Source organism: Temnothorax curvispinosus, unplaced genomic scaffold (assembly GCF_003070985.1).
Source record: "Temnothorax curvispinosus isolate PA1 unplaced genomic scaffold, ASM307098v1 QBEX01000258.1, whole genome shotgun sequence".
Classification (NCBI taxonomy): Eukaryota; Metazoa; Arthropoda; class Insecta; order Hymenoptera; family Formicidae; genus Temnothorax; species Temnothorax curvispinosus.
In genome coordinates, this window is record NW_020210038.1 from 573,671 (window position 1) to 594,305 (window position 20,635).

The following is a 20,635-nucleotide window of genomic DNA, read 5'->3' on the forward strand; positions in this document are numbered from 1 at the left end:
TCTTACATCTTAGATGTATATCTACTTTTCGTATACAAATACACATATATATTTTCTTTCCTACAAGCAGCAAAGGAGCCGAGCCGGAATTCCGCAGTCCGAGAGTTAAGCTTCTCTGGGATAAGTGGCGTCACGTTTGGATGCTGGCGTGGGAGCGTCAACGTCGTCTGCAGGATAGATATAATTACATTCAGGAAGTGGATCGCGTGGCTAACTTTAGCTGGGAAGAGTGGCGCAAACGGGTGAGATTTGCATAGATTCGTCTTTTTACTTCTGATGGAAATAAAAATCTAATTATTTCTTTGTCAATTATCATAAACTATTTAAATGCATGATTTTATTTTCTAATTACAGTTCCTGAAATTCATGAATCACAAGAAATCCAGGCTGACGGATCTGTTCAGGAAGATGGATAAAAACAATGATGGACTTATACCGAGGGAGGACTTCATTCAAGGAATTATGAACACCAGTACTTATCATATCGCTTATTTGTTTCCTAAACAAAAGCAACTGTATTTTTCTACTGTTCTAATTGTTTAATTCGTAGAATTCGATACTTCTCGTCTGGAAATGGCTGCTGTTGCCGACCTCTTCGATCGTCACGGCGAGGGTTTGATAGATTGGAAGGAGTTCATCGCCGCTCTGCGACCCGATTGGGAAGAACGACGGACCTACCACGACACGGATAAGATACACGACGAAGTTAAACGACTGGTCATGCTGTGTACTTGTCGTCAGAAGTTCCGCGTTTTCCAAGTTGGCGAAGGAAAATACAGGGTACGTGTACAGTTGTAATGATTTAATTAAAGCGTCTAGCTGATTTTAATTGCGATCACGTTTATTATTGATGTATCACGTATGACTTTATCGTGACGACTGGCGAAATTACAGTTTGGCGACAGCCAGAAGCTGCGTTTGGTTCGAATTCTCCGCTCCACTGTCATGGTACGCGTCGGTGGAGGCTGGGTAGCGTTAGACGAATTCCTTTTAAAGAACGATCCATGCCGCGGTAAGTATTCACCACAATCCTTTAATCTGCGCGATATTTATAGACGATCCGAGATTAGGTTGAGATAAATCGTAACCGTATACTAGTCTATCCACGAATTTTTTTTATTGTCAGTATAGTGAGGAAAAAGAAAGTAATTAATCAAAACGACTTGTAATTGAATGAACTATTGGGTTAATGCGAAACATGTTTGCAAGGCAAGTTACTCCTTAATTGCAAGCAATTGAAATAACTTTCAAAAGAAATTTTCTATGGTACTGTTTCCTTTTCTCTCTATCCTTTTCCCCAAGAGGCAATTAAACTTGCGTTCCCGTTTAATTTCGATATTTCTAATAATCGAAAATGACGCTCTTAAGTATTAGTTATTATAACAATGTGTTAACGTTTGGTTTTTGTTTTCATCGCTCTTACTTCATATTAATCAACATTACTTTGCTGCATTAAATGTAGGAATGTGGTATCATTTAAGAATTCATTGTCATTAACGAAAGCATATCTGAACGTCGATTTGATATAACTACTCTATATTCTAGCGAAACTAACTAAAAATATATTAAGATTATGTAATATGTATGCTATGTGTACGATTTCGACTCCTGAGGTGTCATAACATTAGCATTAATCGGACCTTAAATGCAAATCATATTAACTTAACGTTTAAAGAAGAATTGAGAGTAGTATACAACACACTCGCTGTTTATTGCTTTGCTTATCTAACGACTTTTCCGGTACATGTATATTGGTTTACTCCGTTGGTTTTCGATCCGGTACTTGTTATCATTTTTTTACATTTATATTTTACGTTTATTATATTTACACAATGCATGACACAATTAATTTAATTTAATTGCATATCATTGAATTGCGTAAAAAATGTCTATTGTCGTTTCTCTCTAACTTTTTCTGTATTTCTTTTTTCTTTTCTTTCTCCGCCTTTTCCGCCAATGGTAAATTCATCAATTTCGGAATATCAATCTTGAGATAATCATTAATTCTACGTCAGAGAACCTTTTCTGGTATAGTACGATTTCATGAGTAGTAGGTAGAAGGTAATATTACAGTAGGCATATCTAACGTCTTGTTAACTAATGTACTAACATTAACATAATAACTGTCCCTTACTGTCCATCAATCCTCCTTACATTCCCGTACGTCTGACTCTACGACAAACATTTCTGTTTATTTCATTTTTCTTCTGTTTTACGTTTGTTTACCGAATGTGTTTCCGTCGTGTTTACCGAAAATTATTAAATTTTCAAATTCGCGGCGCATGCATGAATATGTATCTCGCTCTCTTTCCAATCGACTCTGTCTCTCGAATCGTGATTAACTCGTTAAGTTTTTCTAATGCCAATACCGGATCCTAACAAACCGGAACAACATGAGGGTTGGTGTCCGCTCGGTGAGAACTGTTTTACGTGCACATAATTCCGTTCATGGTCTATACGGGTTGAGCGAAACCCGCTCATTCGATTATTAAAATGTCTTATTCGAAACTCCAATTGGTATTGGATATTTATGACACGCCCGAGACGCACGCTAATAGCAACTGTTACAGTATAGACCATGAAGGTGGATATCCCTGCGTATGGTGCATGACCTTATTAGCTTGTTCGAAATAATTTTTCGACGTGTTTGCCTTTTTGTTGAGTATGTCTATATATACGTGCGTATACGGTTGTATTATATGGAACGATTAAATATTGGCAATTACTGTCTGGGTAAGGTAAATAGATTGCGCAGATGAAATTAAACGCTATAGTTATACTGCGCTACGTAATGTTGATCGTCTCACATTTTGATGCAGTTTCGAGTATCAGTTTAAAAGAAAAAGCGTGCCTGTGTTTTATAGTGATGCAGAATTACGAACGTAGTATACTGCAGTCGTTTCGCTTTCTTTCCCCCGTTTTTTTATTTCTTCAGTTTTTTTGTTTTTAGTTTTGGTGGATGGTTTACGTTAGCCAGTCTGTCCCGTATTTGTTCTACCTTTTTGTAGTAATATTCAATGTGATTATATGATTGATTGATTTGCAATGATCAATTTAGATGTATCCTTCGTAGCTCCCCTTTCCTGTAGAAATTTTAATATCCCTGCTAGAAGATAACCAATGCATGTATTTAGTGAATTTTGATTATTGTTTTTATATAATTATTTGTCATACTGGGAGATGAGTTTTGTCTATATGAATATATTAAAACCTCTCCTCTCTCCCTTTTTTTTTAGTTCAGTTTGTCATTAAAATGTTACGTCAAAGTACGTTGGTTTCTTTTGGCATGGTTGCGCGTACAATCCCAAAAGACTTTTTGCGTACAGAGAGTTCTAGGAATGTCGTATTTTCTTCCAACTAAAAATTAGAATCAAAATTAAAAAAATATATATTTAAAGATAAGAGTGAGAAAAGAATATAAAGAATAAGAGAATATAAAATTGTTGGTATAAATAGCTATGAGTTACGAATAAATTTTTATTAACGAAAAATCAATTTTTTTTTAGTGGAAAGACATTCTGGGGTACTCTATGTATTCATTAATTGCTTAGGAATATTGTGAAAATGTACGATAATGGGCGACTTACAATTAGTTAATCATGTTTTTACGCTTATATTTTTATTGTAAAAGAGGAAGTGTGTGAATTCCGTCGCGAATTGCACATTTTATACGAATATCCTAAGCACCGAAATTAGTACTGTATTGTACAAAATCGAGTCAGTGGTAGAATATTTATAGTGTATCTCGTAAATTTTACGTAATAATCATGATAACGTAAAACTTGATTCGAGTGACTTTTTTAAAAATAAGTTTGTATAAATTTGTACCTCTGAAATATTCGATTTTATGATACCGAAACTTTTTTCGATCATATATTCTAAATACGCTGTCTTTTCTTTTTTTTTCCCATGACAAACACACACTTGGATACGCCACACATGCCCTCATGCATACATATATACGAAAACACGCACGCATACCGTGAAAAATTTTTGTCGCCTTTTTTTCTCTTTCTCAAAACTATTTCTCCTGTCCATTGCCGCTGCTCATTGATAACGTGCATGCCTTGATATTGTAAACCTGTATAAAAAATATATATATATTTAATATCGTTACACCTTCCGCTCCATATAACTCATGAACTCTCGTTCCGGATGTTGCCGTTCCGATATTTACACACTCGTTTTCGCTTTCATTTTTTTTTCTTTTTTTTCTCTTGTTAAACTAACACCGTCACATACCGTGCTCGCGTTCGTTATCTCATCTCGACGTCATCCGTTCCCGCTCTCTGTTTCTCTCTCTCTTTCCGGACTGTTTTCTTGTACAAAATAACATCTCTCTGGCACCTCCTCTCGTACCCCGCATCCCCGAAACGCCTTTTCCCTAACTGCGTGCACGCAACACACTGTAGCCAAGGGAAGAACGAATATCGAGCTGCGGGAGCAATTTATACTGGCGGACGGTGTTAGCCAGAGTATGACGGCCTTCCGGTCCAAGCCGAGCCCGACCTCGACGCTGCAGCGTACGCAAATGTCCTCCACCAATGCTGGACCGATCACCAAGGTAAGCAGGGGTCCGCTGTCCGATCGTGGACCACCTCTCAAATGCGACGTACTCGGTCTCGCGGTGCCTTTTACTTCTCTGCCGTTAATTTGTAAATTTGTAAATTAAGCTCGTAGAGTACTCGTGGAATTTTTGTATTAGATCTTTATGGGTGCCGTTGTGGCATCGTAAGATAGAAAAATTTAAATTGCACGTATAGCTCTTACCTGGACAACTCTATCGACGTTGATTTACGGTCTCATCGACAATATCCGTAAGTATACGATATCTACTTTTCGTCATCCGTCAGCCTAGTCGTTTGACGTTCGCATGAGCATGGCAGTTTTTCAGTCAGTTGCATTGTTTGAATACGTAGAGGTAGCTAGATAGATGACGCTTGTCTACTCTCATCACTCGGTCGGTCTTGTAAAAAAAAAACACAAAAAAAAAACAGTTTGATTTTACACCAACTAAAAGCCAGACAGACCCGTCGTGTCTTCGTCTCAAAAGTCTTTGTTCGACCTCAGGAGATGCGATTTCGTTAAATTTCTTGCCTACCTTCTCCGCAAATCCTTCCCGACCTCGTCGCTCTGCAACAGCGAGGGGAGACTGGACTTCCCAACTGCCCAATCACTTGTCCCTGAGAAATCCTATGACGATAAATGTTACATTAAATATAGATTGAAAGAAATTTGTTACATTGTGATCCGAATTACGGTTCAGAAGAAAAAAGAAACACGTTAGAATCATATGTTAGTTTAGCGCGGAGATAGTAGCCGTTCGTTTCAGGAATATTTTTCACTCCGTTGGTGTGCGTGAGCCTCCCGAAAAAGGGGCCACTACGATTGCATGAGGAAGCTAAAGATTTTCGTTTGTGGTGTAGCGGAGGAGTTTATGAGCCAGCTGATGCCGATATTTGAGAATTTGAGGCAAAAGGAGGACCTTCCGTGCTCGTATCCCCTTCACATGCACGCCCCCTCTTATCATTGGGTAAATAACGAAATTTTTCTCAATTTTCTACTTTTTGCCGTTCGTGTGATGCTGTATGCGCACTTGAGTTTGGGTTTTGAGTGCGGCCGCGACACGCGACTTGAAGTCGATTGACGGTGCATTGTGCGTTTTCATGGACTATTATTGCTTTTCTTCCTCTTGCTATATTTCTATATTTCTATATTTGTGTATTATGGAGATTCTCCCCGCGATGATGCATAAGTGCCAAAAGTTATAATTACGATTAATCGACGATAGCATAAGTGATTTTATGATCACAATTGTTTCCTGACTGTAATGAAGTTGATAAGTGCATGTCAGAAGAAAATGTGTGTCGTGTACAAAGAGAGCAAGTAATGTGAAGGAGAATGGATAGAAGCCGAGGCTTAGAAAAAGAAGTTCCGGTTCATTATCATGTATCTCGTGTCACTTTGTCTCTGCCTCACCGCCTGCCCATTTTTCTGTAAGGAATGTATAGAATGAGGAGACTCTCTTACGTGCCTCGACTGTAAATCCACCTCGCGGTCTGATATCATTCGAGGCAGATTCGTAGGCACGTTACATCGCGAAATGCAACACCTCGTCGAATTCATTCAAACACATTGCTGCATCTAGTTGGTTTCTTTTTGGTTGATCGTCGAATGTGTCTGATTTTGTGTCGGAATTATTTGGACGCCTCTTAACTCCCCTGACCCTTGCCCCTCGAGAGAACGATTGACGCGATCTACCCAATTTTGAGCATGACTATATAGATGTTTCTTTCGCTGTTTTTCATCTCTTTTTTTTTAAACGTAACGCGAATATCGAGCAACAAATTACCAGTTAAATTTTAGGATGATTAATTTCTCGATTTTCGCGTGAACCCCTTTTGTCTCGTACTCGAGAAACCAGTCGTTATCGTCGATAACGATCGCAAAATTGTGAGCAACTTGAAATCGAATTTTTGCAAATAAGCTCGCGACAGTAGACACGCGTTTATTCGTACGACAAATACGAAAGACGCATCGGGGAATATGTAGTCAATTTAATTGAACATGAACATGCATAACGAATGTCGTATCCTGTATTGCTGCGTGCGTAGTGGCATTGATCGGAGATACCTCGAATCACCATAAGCTACTATATCTCTCCCAACATCTTGTGGTAAGTTTTGCATGACACTTCGCTTTACCTACTGCCCGAATCTGGTAACTGTTTTATTTTACATTCGTATTATTTAATCTTGGTCTTTCAACAGCTTCGACGAGCGTAATAGACCGCAGACCGGTATATCTTCACTAGTCCACGGCTGTGCACAAGTTTGTGTTGCTTAAACTTTTGACGATGATAACTCCATGGACTTACCCGATCTAATTTAACAATCTAAATTTTAAGAGATAAAGGCTTTTATATTTTACCAGCTGCATTATCTCCATTACTTGGAATGAGTTATCGTTAAAGTAATAATCGACTAAAATTATTTATGTTCTATTAGTTTTTCTTTTATATGTATCTTTTCGTAGAATATATTTTTTATAGCAGAATATTAAAGAAAGCATGTATTTTCTATTACTACAAAAATACTTCTAATTTAGTGATATTTAGTTAATTTATATATAAATATAGACATATCTTAATTTTATTTGATATACTGCTTGCTTTTATTTTTATTAATAAATTGCAAAAGATAAAACTACTGCATTGCAAGCAGCAGATTTTTTTCTGTTTTCCAATAGCTTCAAGAAATATTTAAAGAATATTTTATTGCGCGACATAACTTGCACACAGCTAATATTAACAATTACTAATAATTCTTTAATTAGGCGGCAGAGAACGCGTAATACGAAACCGTACTAATTCGATAGTCGTATTGGACATGAATTAGATATATAATAATTTCTGCTCTTGCACGCGTTTATGTGTAAACTTCATCAGATTTTTTTTCACCGTCTAGGTGAGAGAACGCAGTGCTCGCAGCGTACCTATGGGTCAATCGCGAGCCTCACGCTCATCCTTGAGTGCCGGCACGCCCGACAGCCTTAGCGACAACGAAAGTTCCTTCAAGATATCTGGTAGAAAAACCAGCACGCCTTATAGATCTACCGTGACGCCCGGTAAGATTCTGAATTAGAACCCAGGAATAATTACTTACGAAATAACGAGGATTTTACAGTTAATTATATGCTGCGATGCTTTACAGGTGGTAGCCGTCCGTCCAGTAGGCCAGCATCCAGGCCTGCCTCCCGACCAGCCAGTAGACCAAGTAGCCGACCTGCGTCGAGACAAGGAAGTAAACCGCCTAGTCGATACGGATCAACGCAGTCGTTGGATGGTACATATAAGTTTTATAATGTTTTATACTGTAACATATTCTGTATTGTACTTTCTCCGTTTTTTGAATGAATCTTTAAAGATTATGTCTGATATGTGTAGACGATTCATGCACCCCAAGTCGCATTCCGCGAAGGACCATCGTGGGCGGCTCCGGTAACACTCCGACGTCCAGTAGACACAACAGCGTATCCGGTAGAAAACTTACAACCCCGATGAATGGTTCGAGCTCTCGACCTCGCACTCCAACGGGATTAATTAGCCCCGCCAGTGGAGTGCCTTCCAGGTTTGTAGTAAACACACGTCGCCTTACAGCGAAATATCTCGTGAAATAGAAATCGTGGACTAACTCGCATTAGTGTGCCTTAAATAAAAATATGTGTAACCACAATTGTGTGCATATAGATTAACGATAAGTTTACCGGTAGTATTTCACTTTACATCAAACTGATTGCGATGGCTCGAAGAATGTTATTATCCCGAAAGAATTGATGATTTGTCTTTTAGTTTTTTTTTTATTTAGCCCACCCCCTTTCTATTGTTTCATTTTTTTTGTCTTTTCCTTACATTACAATTCTACCGCGTATATACGATACGTACCACGTAAAATATCATCGAATAGTACTCGAATATGAAGGAACAAAGACCCGATGACGCATTACATTAATTGATTAATTGATCGAGCCTCTTACTACATCTCGTGTTAACCGCAAAACATCTACACGACTAATCGATCGGGTATAGTATTTTAATAATCATTAACAGATCTGGTTAACAACATTTTTTAGGTTTGGCTCAATCCATAGAGCTTCGAGCATTCCAACCCTGACTGGTGTCGGAACACCTATCAGGTAAAGCATATTAACGAATCGGCAATTTCATGTAAAACTGGTTCGGGGGTAGCAGATTCTGCAGCTTTCATTTTGCGTTATGCGCTCCATCATTATAAAGCTGTTTATTAGAAATGCAAAATGCAAAGTAGAAAGCTGCGAAGTGTTTTGTGGTGTGGGGCCATCGCTTTTTATAAGAACGTAGTTTTGGTCGTGGTGACGGCGTGGTACATTTACACCTTTTTTTTCATCTTATTATTTTATTTCGATCTTTTGTGATTGTATCTCTCCCCGTTTCTTTCTCTTTTCGTTTCTGTCTTCTTTTATTTAATTCTCGTAACAACGCGAAAAGAGTCGCTGTACACTAACTGCGATATACCGTCCGTACAATTTAATAACGTTTCGAATGGTAATGCCTTAGCCGCTCTAGGATACCCGTATATGTGGGAGTGGATATAAAATCTCCTCAGTCGACCACCAGCAATATGTCGACTCACTCAACACAAAGCAACCATTCTACGATTTCTACTGATTCCACTGGGTATGGCTTAACTGGCGCTTTAATGTAACCCGTTTTCCGTTTCTTCTCACATCCGAACGTTGATTGTTTTGCTTTGTTGAACGTTTTACTTTTCAAGCATTGTGTAGAACTTCTTTCGCAACATTATTATTTAACATCTTGTGTTTGTCATATCCATCTCTCATTAAAATCTGATCTTGATACTATATATTATATGCACGGCTTTATTTTATTTGACAAAGCTTGCTTCTCTTCTTTATCTAATTATATCAGTAACTCTTTGTTTGATTCATCGTATCGGCAATCCAGCCAAAGTATTCCATGAATTATCACTATTTTATGCTAGCTTCTACACCCATTGCACAAGTTTTGATTATAACAGTTTTATATTTAAGCTCCTCGACTAACGTTTTTGTTTATAACGCTAGGAGCAGTTCCCTGTGTACAAATTCAGCAACTAACATACCAACAGCGATTAAGCAAACTAGGTAAACATTAATATTAATTTAGAAATGTTCACTTCTCTCCTCCATTCGTTCGCTGAAAATATGCCTAATAAAGAAAGGTGTCGATTTCAGTTTGCATTTGAGCTTTATTGGCGTTGAGAGATAGCGCTCGGTTACACGAGTGCATTTGTTTATATTTATACCATTTGTTTCAGGGTACGTACACCGTCCAGTGGATCCAGCACCCCGCTACCGCCGTCTTCGAAATTATCGAGGAAACCCTCCGGAGCTTCCGACACGTCCGTGTCGGGAACGACCCCGAGCACACGGAAGGGAAAACCCACGCCGATCGAACAGCGCGCGCCGTTCCGATTGTAATAGCTTATTAACTGATACATATAGCTTGTAAAATCAGCGTATTATATGACCGAACGAGAATAAATACAAAACATCCCCGCCACGAATTTAAAAATAACCACACGGTATTGCAGGGAAATACGAAATGGGTTATTGTTGTTGTTGTATGTGATGAGAGAGAGAAAAGCGCGTGTAATATGTGCTAAATTGACTGGATCAAAATTTTGTAGAAGGCAAATGACGTATCTAGAAGTTACGATTTTTATTCATTTCGTTGAATTTCGCCAAGTACCGAATGCCATTAAAATTACGAATACTAATGAGTATTTCACATACTCTCTTAGGGTAAGGGATTACAAACAGTTGGGGAAATTTATTTATTTCGTCGCCCGCGTTAGAAAGCGCTTGAAGCCTCTATCTAGTTTGTAATAACACATAACACTGAGATAAATTATTGTTATAAATACCATAATCTTGGTATTACCGAAAGTGCAGGGTAATGCTGTATAATTGAAAATATTTAGGCGAGATATAACAATATCTTCGCTGACTTTCTGGATAAGGACAATACTACTAAAAAGATTTTAGCATAAAAGAAAGAAATCATTATATGTATTATAATTACGCTTATGTTTGATATATATATAACTATAGATGCTTGTGTAATTACTTTTATATAATTTAATATAGTTTGCTCATTTCGCACGCATACCTTTGCGTGCTTTATACACCGCGTGAAACGACCGTAAAGGTTGTTTCGATGAAAATTTTTTGAGCGTTATATTTGAGCAAATTGTATACACACGAAGACATTAATTTATTTAATATTTCCCGCTTGACTTTATTGTATTCGTCGTACGAATTAACGTCTAATTTACATTTGTTAAAAAAGGAAGAGAAACCTTGTATGCGATTTTAGATTATGATACAGATTGTAAATCGACATTCATTTTTGTTATCCGTTTCGCAAAGTGCACCGTACATATTCGATTAGTTTAGTCACGCTTGTAAAAATCAATTGAAATGTAACTTGTATTTTTTTTTTTTTTTTTTTTTTTATTTCTTTCATATCGTATGTCAATTGGATGAACTTGGATTGTAAAGCCGTAAATGTTAATCGATTAATTTTTACAAATCTGCTTGATGTTACTTCCAGAATATTTTTTTGTATATTTGAAGATATATTTGTATTGCGAAACGGAATATCTCGTTGCTTTGTGGAGAAATAAGACAGTAATCAAATGTAGTTTAGGATTCATGCACAAATTTAATCCTCGAGCGGCTGCAGTTGAAAAGTGCAATTCTTTCACAGATGTTATTTTCGCCAAATAATGTCTATGAAATTCTTTTAGCTACATCTTTCGTGCGTCAATATATATGATGGAATTAAATATAAAAAGGCTGAAGTCATCTACGCGCCCGCTCTAAGATTAACGTGCGATATGCTTTTGTTTGCGAATTGATTTATCGATTTAATGATCAATTAATAAGTAAATAATTATTATAATTATAATTACATAATTATATAAAATATATAATTATTAATTATAATTGACTAATGAGAGATTTAAGAGTTCGGGGGAACATACCTAACAGCGTTAAAATAATAATAATAAAAAAAAGAGAAAACTATACGTGTGAATAGTTAAGTAAAATATATTCCATTGCGCGAAGTGTGGCCTGTTAGGTGACGGGTAGAAAAGAGAAACTCTGAAAAAAAGACATTTCCATTTTTTTTACACATATATATACTTTTAGATGCGATTAATGTAACGGAGATATGACTCGCTGCCTCTTATAAATATTACGTAATGCGATTAATCTTATTAACAACTTCTCAACGTATGATTTTCGTTTCTTTTTCACTTACCGAGAAGTGCTGTATGAAGCTAATAATAATAATGATGATGATACAGTGATTAAAAAAAAGAAATATAACAGACACACGCATACACATGATATTTCAATGAGACTCTCGATCCTTTTCATTTTTAGGCGATTGTTGTGCATCATACAAATGTAAAGAGAAAATGTATATATTGGCGCGCGCATATGATTTTTTTTCACGTTCATACTTTCTAATCGAAGTCGTGGTGTGTCACGGTCCAGACACGTGGGATCCTACTGTTGCTTGCGTCCTCGTCGATGCCTAAATTAAACATAGCTATTTAGATATACATAGCGAGATCTTGCGAAAACTGATAGAGTTTTCCCCGAGACGGGGAGAACGCGCCAAACTCCGCGCCTCCAGTGTTGACTGACAGTCGCGTTGTATAATATATCAAGCAGATACCATTTCGGGAGGATCCGATGGAAGAAGCGACGCTTTGTGCACGCTGCACTTGATAAAGGCTTACCGAGTATCTTGGCCGACGGTGTGCCAACACCGCGTGCGCGCGGCTAGACATGTAATTTACGAAGGTACACCCGTGTGCGAGTCTTAGATGAGTTTTGCGCGCAGTTTTTTTACAAACGCTCTGGGTCTACACTTATAAGAATGCGCCTGTTGTATTGCTGACCGTTGTAATCTCGGAATAAATATGTTTTCGCACTGAAGACCGGAGGACGAGATACGAATAATATATGGATGCCGGTGTGGTATGTGCAGGAGAGAATCACTGTCAAAAAGGATGTGTAAAGTATCAGAATATGGTGTTTCTCTACCATACAACTCTGTGTCGTGTGTTCTCTCCATACCCTTCCTTCTCCGATTTTTCTAATCACTGTCGCTGTATTCGATGTTTTTCGTAGGAGGTAATGTATGGCATAGCAATATCGGCAAGCGTTTTACAGTAATAATTATTGCACATCGTTACAGATGCTAGACATTGGAACTTTTTGATAGTACACAGAGTAAGTGTATCATCTAACTATAAAAGCTGCTTTGTTTTCAAAAAGTTAACTTAATACAACTAAAAAAAATGAATCGCTCGCATAGTGATTTCAGCTACTGTCTTTGATATATCTCGAATTCTTCGGATGCACAGCTTTGGTAAACATTGCACTCTATTTTAGCGCGAAATCTTTTAAATTATGATAGACTCATCATCTTGGCATCAATGATCGAATGTAGGAAATAATTAGATCAATTCTAATCTGTAGAACGTAAAAATCAGGTAAAAAAAAACTAAATACGTCATACTGTTGATACGAAAAACGTGCGAAACTTAATATAACGATGAACGCAAAATATATTTTTTGAGAGATCATGGCACGAACTGCTATGAAGTGTAGACACGGTGAAAGAAATTTATAATAAATTTGAAGTTTTTAAAATTGCAACGCTTAGAATGGTCCTGTCTGACTACCTATATTCTCCTTACGCTTCGTCGATTTTAAAGAGTTCAAATTTCCTTGACTCACGAACCCTCTTGGATTCAAAGTTCTAAGAATTCTTACAATCACGGTGTCGTCTCTTTGCTGATTACCACAGCGTTCTAAAATGAAAGGAAAGAAAAAAAGGGTAGAATAAGTAAGTACTTCATTGCTTCTGTAAAATACTTCAATTTTATTTTTCTTATTTTATTTACATCAAGAGTAACATTATAATTAAAGTTAAGCATAATTATTGTAAACAAGATAAATTAACTATTGCAAGTTGTGGTTTCAATGTTTACAAATTATTGCTAAAATTAACAATCTTTAACATAGACAAAGTATCAGGAGAACAAACATTGCTGTGGAAAGATTATGCGCTTTTTAAAATCTAAAGAATCGCAGAATTTGGGATTTTAAATCATAAAAATTAAAAGTTTTGTAAATAAACAAAGTATCAAGAGAAATAATCGACGAAGAGGATGCACTATCTAAAATTCCAAGAATTGCGATTCCGAGAAAGCATCTAAAATATTTCTACATCATAATTGTTTTTTAGCGATATATGGCGTGTTTGACTTTTCTCTCTCTTGCTGCATCTTGCATACGCGCATCTTGAGATACGCGATCTAAATATTTCTTGTTATAGATCGAGAGCTCAGACATTCAATATCCAATATATATATGGCTACAAGCAGTGCTACAAGCATCATGGATTAATGTAGATAGAGTTACCGACCTCAGCATGTGATTCCTCGAATGAATCCTCAAGTTACTACTGGACTTACTTGACCTATATGAAGTTATATTTAATAAAAAATCCGCCCGATAATCCTCGACTTACAAAGACGAGATTTTATTACTAAATGTCGCAATCAATTATTAGTTTACATACGGAATGATATGGTCGTCTTTTTATCGTTGCGTCACCTTGTTTGAGTGGTTTAAAGAGATTGGCGATCAACTGCCAAAACCTTTGTATTGAAATGTGCTGATCATGAAATAGTTGTTTATACGTACGTATACATGTATTTACGAAGGATCAGAATAATGCTTTTTATATAAAATTACAAAAAATGGATGCAAGTAGAATTAATTCGGCAGTCGTAATCAACAAGTTTCTCATCACCTGCGAAATTAAATTTTCAATTTTGAACGTCAGGGATGATATGTATTTCAAAAGTTTCGAGTTCTAATTAATTCTTCGTGTAAATAACAATTTTAATTATTTTTCCGAAACAACAAAAGTTAAAAAGTTAGAGTTACAATTTCTCGAAAATTAAAATGCAAATAACTTTCTTTGTTATATTTCTTATCAGTCTAAGATATACATGAGTTTTTAATCGTTCTCTCTTCTTTCTGCTACCACCCGGTACTCCCCGTTATATAGCAGGAAAATTAATATTTCTATAGAACGTGTAAAAATGATATCGACATTGCATATCAAAGACAAATATATGTAACATAAAAATTCAACCCGTCTGACAGAGATTCCATATGCGGTTTTAATTTTGCCGAGGAAATATTAGTTCTCCTCCCTCGAGAGAATTTTAAATTTAGTAAAAAAGCTGTCTTTTTTTATCAGATATTTGTACTATCCAGTTCATACGATGCCTTTGGAATTTTCATCGGTATAATATCGCATAGATCGCAGTCCACGTTGGTATTTTTGGTATACGATGCATATTATCTATATGTATAATCCGCATAGTAATGTACGCAGTGACCCCGATGAAAGTGGGGTGTAGGATATACAGACGTAGGAGCAGGAGCATCCGCAGGGCGGGGACGGCCGGACTCGTTCGGTATAAAATCTACCGTCCCGAAGCCGACGAAGCATGCAGTCTGCAGTCCACTGCAGTCGTTTGTCGTTTAACGAGTAACCGAGATACCAGCAGCGGTGATCGTCATGTATTGCAAAGTAATACTCCACACATCTTGTTATTTAAGAATCGTTGTTTCGCTTATTATTCGCTTGAAAAGCTGCACTTGTACTGTTCGCAGCACGTTTATGCGTCAATTCTTATAAGCCGGTAATAATAATTTGAAACCTAACCTTGGTAAAGTTAAGAAGCTAATAATAAGAAACTAGTAAAAAAATTATTAACTTTCGCGATTTTGACCTTTGCAAAAATACTTCTAAAATATTTGATAATATTAATCAGTATGAAGTTTTTTTACATTATATTGTTGCATTTTTTACAGTGCCTGAATATTTATTCAGCCAGAGTGACTTCGATCGGAAAGATATATTGCAATTGGCTTATTAATTAACGATAGAATGATTAATATTTTGTCATCTGACATATGGAAAAAAAGACTTAAGGTCAGAGACGACGAATTATACTTCAAATTTTACTATGAACGATTCTGCCGGTTGAATTAATCGTCCATTAAATTAATCAGAGACGAAGTCATCTTTAATTATCAAGTCGATGATATATATTTAACGTTTCATTTCTGATGCGCAGATTATCGGCTATTTTGCTGCCTTATTGGCTGTCGTCCGTGCTGGGATCGTTAGTCCGGGTGCAACTGCAGTAGCCGTCGCGCAACAGCCAGCAGCAACGATTATCAGAGCCGAAAACTACGATTCTCCTCGATATAGCTTTCGATATAGCGTGGCAGATGGTCTCACTGGTGCGTCCCCGCAATATAATTCGTATCCCGCAGGGATGACTGATCCGCGCAATCATCTGGGCTTAGCAAACCTATGGAACTCAACTCAATACACTGCGGACACTCCACGTACAATTTACACGTCATACACGCGCGTTTTTGTTTGACGATACAATAAATATCTGAGCAAGAGTGAAAACAAAATACAACTTAATCTAAGAATAAGGAAAAAGATAAGAATAAGAACAAGAGTCGTATGATAGAGCGAGATTTGATAGAGAGATTTGATATGGACAGGAGCAGAAAGCTAATTTTTTACTTATATTCCTTAATTGAAAAATATAATTTGAGAATATTATGAACCATTTAACTGTAATTGTTAGATGACTCAAACTGTGTAATTGTCAAATTGTTTATCTAAAATAAGAGTATACACTGTTAAATTCAGTAATGTCAAATTATACTCCATTTGAGTTATTTTAAACGTCGTTGATAATTTACCAATAGAGTTAAAATAATAAATTTCGACACACATGGTGGTAGTTAAAAATAACAAAATGTTATTTAAGTAGCTAGTTAAAAGATATTGACTTCATTTATTAAAAGTGATTAAAAATTAATAATTGTGACATTGAATGAAAATTGCTTGAATTTAAAAGTCGCAAACAATAGCAGCGTATAATCGAATCTTATTTCGACGAGAAAGTGTCCGGGTTTAAGACTTCGTAATTAAGAGAGAAGTTAAGCCAAAACGACGTTTCCAAACGTTCCAAATTCGCAAGAGTGAATTCCTGTCGATATCTCTTAATTCAGCTATTTGTTGTATCCGTTCATCGGGTTTCCTTCATCGAATTAGAATTGGAGGAACTTTGCCGGGGAACTTAAATTAAAACATCGGTCGGGACAATACGCGCTTTTCCGTGAGCGCGTAGCGCGGAACTTCGCTCTCGAGGTATTATAAACGCGTACTTACTCTCTGTTATACTTTTCAAGGCGACAACAAGGCGCAGGAAGAGACTCGCAACGGCGACGTAGTTCACGGAAGTTACAGCTTAATCGAGCCCGACGGTTCCCGGCGCGCCGTCTCCTACGTGGCCGATCCTATCAACGGTTTTAACGCGGTCGTGCAGCGGGAACCCGGCATCACGGTTAGAACCGCCGCACCCCTCGCTGCAGCAGCGACAGTGCGCCCCGTGATCGCTGCAGCTGCACCAGCACCGGTTGCGGTCCGCCCGCAGGTTGGTAAATTGAGTTACTTTTTGAGCGCTTTTTCCCTTCGGTCCATTAGTCTCCGCGCGTGATAGAAAGACAGAAAGAGAGATCTATCGTGGGATTCTTTGCTCGATTTGAGGAGAGATTTGGAGGGCTCTCCTTCTCACCGAAAATTGTCAAAGAAAATGCGATACCGACGGGAGATCCTGTACGCTAAATCGAGCGCTCGAGAGAGAGAAAGAGAAAAAAAGTAGAGAGAGAGAGTTGCTGCAAAATGCTTTACGTCCCTGAAAATTCACGCACATTTATCATGCAGGCGATTGTCGTGGGTGCGCCCCTGCTGAGACAGCCGTTCATCTCCGGATCCACGCTGGCCGCGACGAACGTCGTCGCCGCGAATTCGGGACTGGTGGGTCTTGGACTGGGACTAGGAGTCAGATCGGGATCCCTCTATGGCGCGCAGACCGTCGTCGCGAACGGTTATGGCAGCGACAGTGTCGTGAAAATTCACTAAGCAGCAACCCAAGCAGCGGTGGTTCTGCCTCGATTGACGTTACTCGGCTTCCCTTCGCGAGACACGGCCGGAAATAATCCCCGTTCGTCCTCCTGCGTATCACGATCTCCTCACGCATTTCGCGTCGCATAATCGTTTATGAAATATACAAGAAGATATATCTGAAAAATGTAGATTATATGTATACAGAGAAAATATCGTTTATTTATGCTGAAACGCGAGATACTTGGCACTTGAGCGTCTCAAAATAAAGTTCTTCGGTAGAGGTAAAGCGACCGTCTTCGGTTTTTATTGATGACCTGCTCGGAATTAAAGCGCAGAATAGAACAATCGAATTTACCGCTAACAATGCGACGTAAAAGTGTAGGACTTTTGACGCGCAAACGTCGCGAGAAGAGCCGCGTCTCGAGTGATCGATGAATGACGGCTTGATGAGTCGAAATGGAGTTGACATCGACGAGAGAATACGGGGAAGAGGGAAGGGGATCCGGCGGGAAGAGGGGGCTTAGGAGAAATCACCGTTAATGGCGCGACCAAAGGATTTCCGGGCGTTCCGCGGGGGCTTTTTACAAGCGCGCCCGGGGCATTCGCGCTTAGCCGAATCAAGATTCTCAGCTTTTCAACGGCAGACGCGCTGCTTAGTTGCTTTTTTCCGCCGCCATCCATCTTTCGTCGTCGGTCTGCGCCCTCCGATGTCTGCCATCCTCCTAAGCCCAGTCCCGTCTGCCACGTTCCGCACACATTTCACCTAGTTAAACGATTATTTTTTTTTCTCCTCGACCAGCCGTCGTAACACGCCGGGGCCACTCTAACGACTAAACGTTTGGCCTAATCTCCCTGCCGCAATCTGAGATCGGCGCAACGATGATAAATTATTCAGCGAAAATCCTCGATAGCTTCACCAAGATCCAGTAGTCTTTTGGACATATATAACTCCTTGCGTTTAACGTCGTTAAGGTAATCTTAATCAAACGAATTTTCTTCTTCATCGAGTTATTATCTTCACGCGTTAATTATTATCTTAAATAAAATTTAACGGAGAAGTTTTAAAAAGTATTATGTGGACGTTTAAAGGGCTGAAGATGCGTCCCCATCCTTTCCTCTCAGTGTCGCGCAGCCGAGCTCTTCAGCAGTTCGCGGAATCGTGTTTCACGAAAATGTAACGCCGTGTAATATATTCTATTGAAGGTGATAGAACTTGGGTTTATATTCTATCAGCGTGAATCCCGTCAATGTAATTTCCAATATCGCGCAATGCTATCCGACGAAGCTTAAACATGTACATGGTAATTTAGGCGTATAGTATAACGCAATACCATACCGCGATACGAAGGGTGCATCAAGCACGAAGTCATACACAAGTAAATATGTACCCTACTGATGTAGAAGCAGAACTAACAAGCGGTATCGATTAGTCTACCGGTCTTTATATATATCGCGACGTCTCGTCTTCGGTTCGAAATTAATTCCCTTAGACGCCTATTGAGGGGGGGGGGGGGACATTTATAACTCTATAAAGTACGAGATCTTTCAATTTCATCGTATTTCATCCCGTTAATTAATGTATTGCAATTAAATGTGGATATTGATTATTTTATTACGTCAATCTATCAGAATTGCTTGAGAATACGTGCTCGCGCTGCTCGGTAGGGTAATATCGCGAGATTCGGAACGATGAAATTTCATCCCCCGCGACGCAGCAGTTCTTAACGTCGTGTGATTATCGCCCATCGAGGAGGAGTTGCGAGACCCAAAACTTGCCGGGAATCGGGAAGTTGCGGTAAATCCGGTACTCGGCGAAACCTGGAACTTCGGAGGAACCCCAAACATCTGGAAACATATATGTACTCCACCCACGGTGGAGAGAATCCAGGAAGTTGTAAACGGAAAACGTTCAAACGACGCTGTTGTAACCTGCTGTAAACGTGTAACGAAGGACATTTGTGCCATGAGAATTATTACTTAAGTCGAGAGACCGACTTTTTCCTTGAAAATTCAAATAAGAAATCTTTTAATACTTCGAATAAAGTATCAAATAAATATACCATAATGGTACTTGCGAAATAAATGTTTAGATAACGTCGCGTTTCTTCGCGCCGCGGCCACTTCGAAAGATTTTCACCGTGTGTCCGCCAGCAGCACCCGGCCGCCGAGGGTGTTTCCGCTTTGTCGACCGTGTGGCATATTCCCGCGGAGTCTTCCGGGGAAGAAAGTTCCGAGTTTCTCAAGTATTTCGTTTTCCGCGAAATCTCGGAGAGAACTTCTCTCTCTCTTCTCTCTCTTTCGCGCGCGCACGAACTTACGCTTATTATTCGTGCCGAGAGGCCGGCGAACGGTATACACAGACAACGAAAGTTTCAGCTTTGCTCAACCGTCTCTCCGCGTCTCTCAGCACTTCCGGCCGTAACTAATAAAGCCGCAAACGTACCTGATCTATAACTCGGCACGAGGGCGCGTATCCATTAAGAGAATAAAGAAAAGGGGAAACACGAGCGAGATAAGGGGGGGGAGGGGGGTGACCGAGCGCGGATTGCGAGCGCCGGAGGGCAAAGGCGCCGGCGGCTGGCTCGGATTTTAAAGGGTGGGAAGGATACAATATTTCAGAGTGGCGACAAGGAGCAAGCCTGCTCGCCACTGGCAAATTAATTAAATTCCTACAAGCTGCCTGGGTAAGTCTAAGGGGCGTTGGGGAGTGGGGGGGGAGAGGATGTACGAGGCAAGAGAGCGAGGGAGAGACGGTGGTCGGCGAAGCGCCGGCGAGGGTCCCCGTGTTCCGCCCGTGGGAATATTGTAATTAAGATATGCACTTCTACACCCTCCACTTTCCTCGTGGCTCGCCGCCCGCCCACGTGCGACCCCCCGCGGGGCCCCCCACGCCGTACGCCGGGCCGTGATTTACGCTTCGCAGGATGCGGCGTTGTCCGTCTCGACCGCGTCTAAATTGCATCCTATTATAGAGACGCGCCCCGCGCGTCGTTC

General features: G+C 39.1%; 2 protein-coding genes across 33 annotated transcripts in view; both read left to right on the plus strand.

Moving 5' to 3' along the window:
* The window catches only part of LOC112468894 (microtubule-actin cross-linking factor 1), a 100,895-nt gene extending 88,343 nt beyond the window's left edge, over positions 1 to 12,552 (plus strand). For 20 of the 32 annotated variants that reach the window (XM_025038319.1, XM_025038348.1, XM_025038405.1 and 17 more), the window contains 13 exons: positions 71 to 242; positions 355 to 472; positions 551 to 780; positions 895 to 1,012; positions 2,352 to 2,414; positions 4,413 to 4,564; positions 7,467 to 7,626; positions 7,713 to 7,844; positions 7,946 to 8,129; positions 8,632 to 8,694; positions 9,095 to 9,214; positions 9,622 to 9,681; positions 9,855 to 12,552. In XM_025038319.1, coding sequence (XP_024894087.1) covers positions 71 to 242; positions 355 to 472; positions 551 to 780; positions 895 to 1,012; positions 2,352 to 2,414; positions 4,413 to 4,564; positions 7,467 to 7,626; positions 7,713 to 7,844; positions 7,946 to 8,129; positions 8,632 to 8,694; positions 9,095 to 9,214; positions 9,622 to 9,681; positions 9,855 to 10,017 — 1,735 coding nt within the window. In that variant the 3' untranslated portion in view covers positions 10,018 to 12,552. Of the gene's footprint in view, positions 1 to 70; positions 243 to 354; positions 473 to 550; positions 781 to 894; positions 1,013 to 2,351; positions 2,415 to 4,412; positions 4,565 to 5,426; positions 5,534 to 7,466; positions 7,627 to 7,712; positions 7,845 to 7,945; positions 8,130 to 8,631; positions 8,695 to 9,094; positions 9,215 to 9,621; positions 9,682 to 9,854 lie in introns of all 32 variants that reach the window. The other 12 variants (XM_025011253.1, XM_025011242.1, XM_025038364.1 and 9 more) reach the window with 7 other exon arrangements.
* A 2,594-nt stretch (positions 12,553 to 15,146) lies between these two features.
* Positions 15,147 to 17,927, plus strand: LOC112451919 (larval cuticle protein A2B-like). The gene is made up of 4 exons (XM_025011826.1): positions 15,147 to 15,232; positions 15,783 to 15,951; positions 16,924 to 17,168; positions 17,459 to 17,927. The coding sequence occupies exons 1-4, from the start codon at positions 15,221 to 15,223 to the stop codon at positions 17,654 to 17,656; spliced, it is 624 nt and encodes a 207-aa protein (XP_024867594.1). The 5' UTR covers positions 15,147 to 15,220; the 3' UTR covers positions 17,657 to 17,927.
* Positions 17,928 to 20,635: the final 2,708 nt, after the last annotated feature.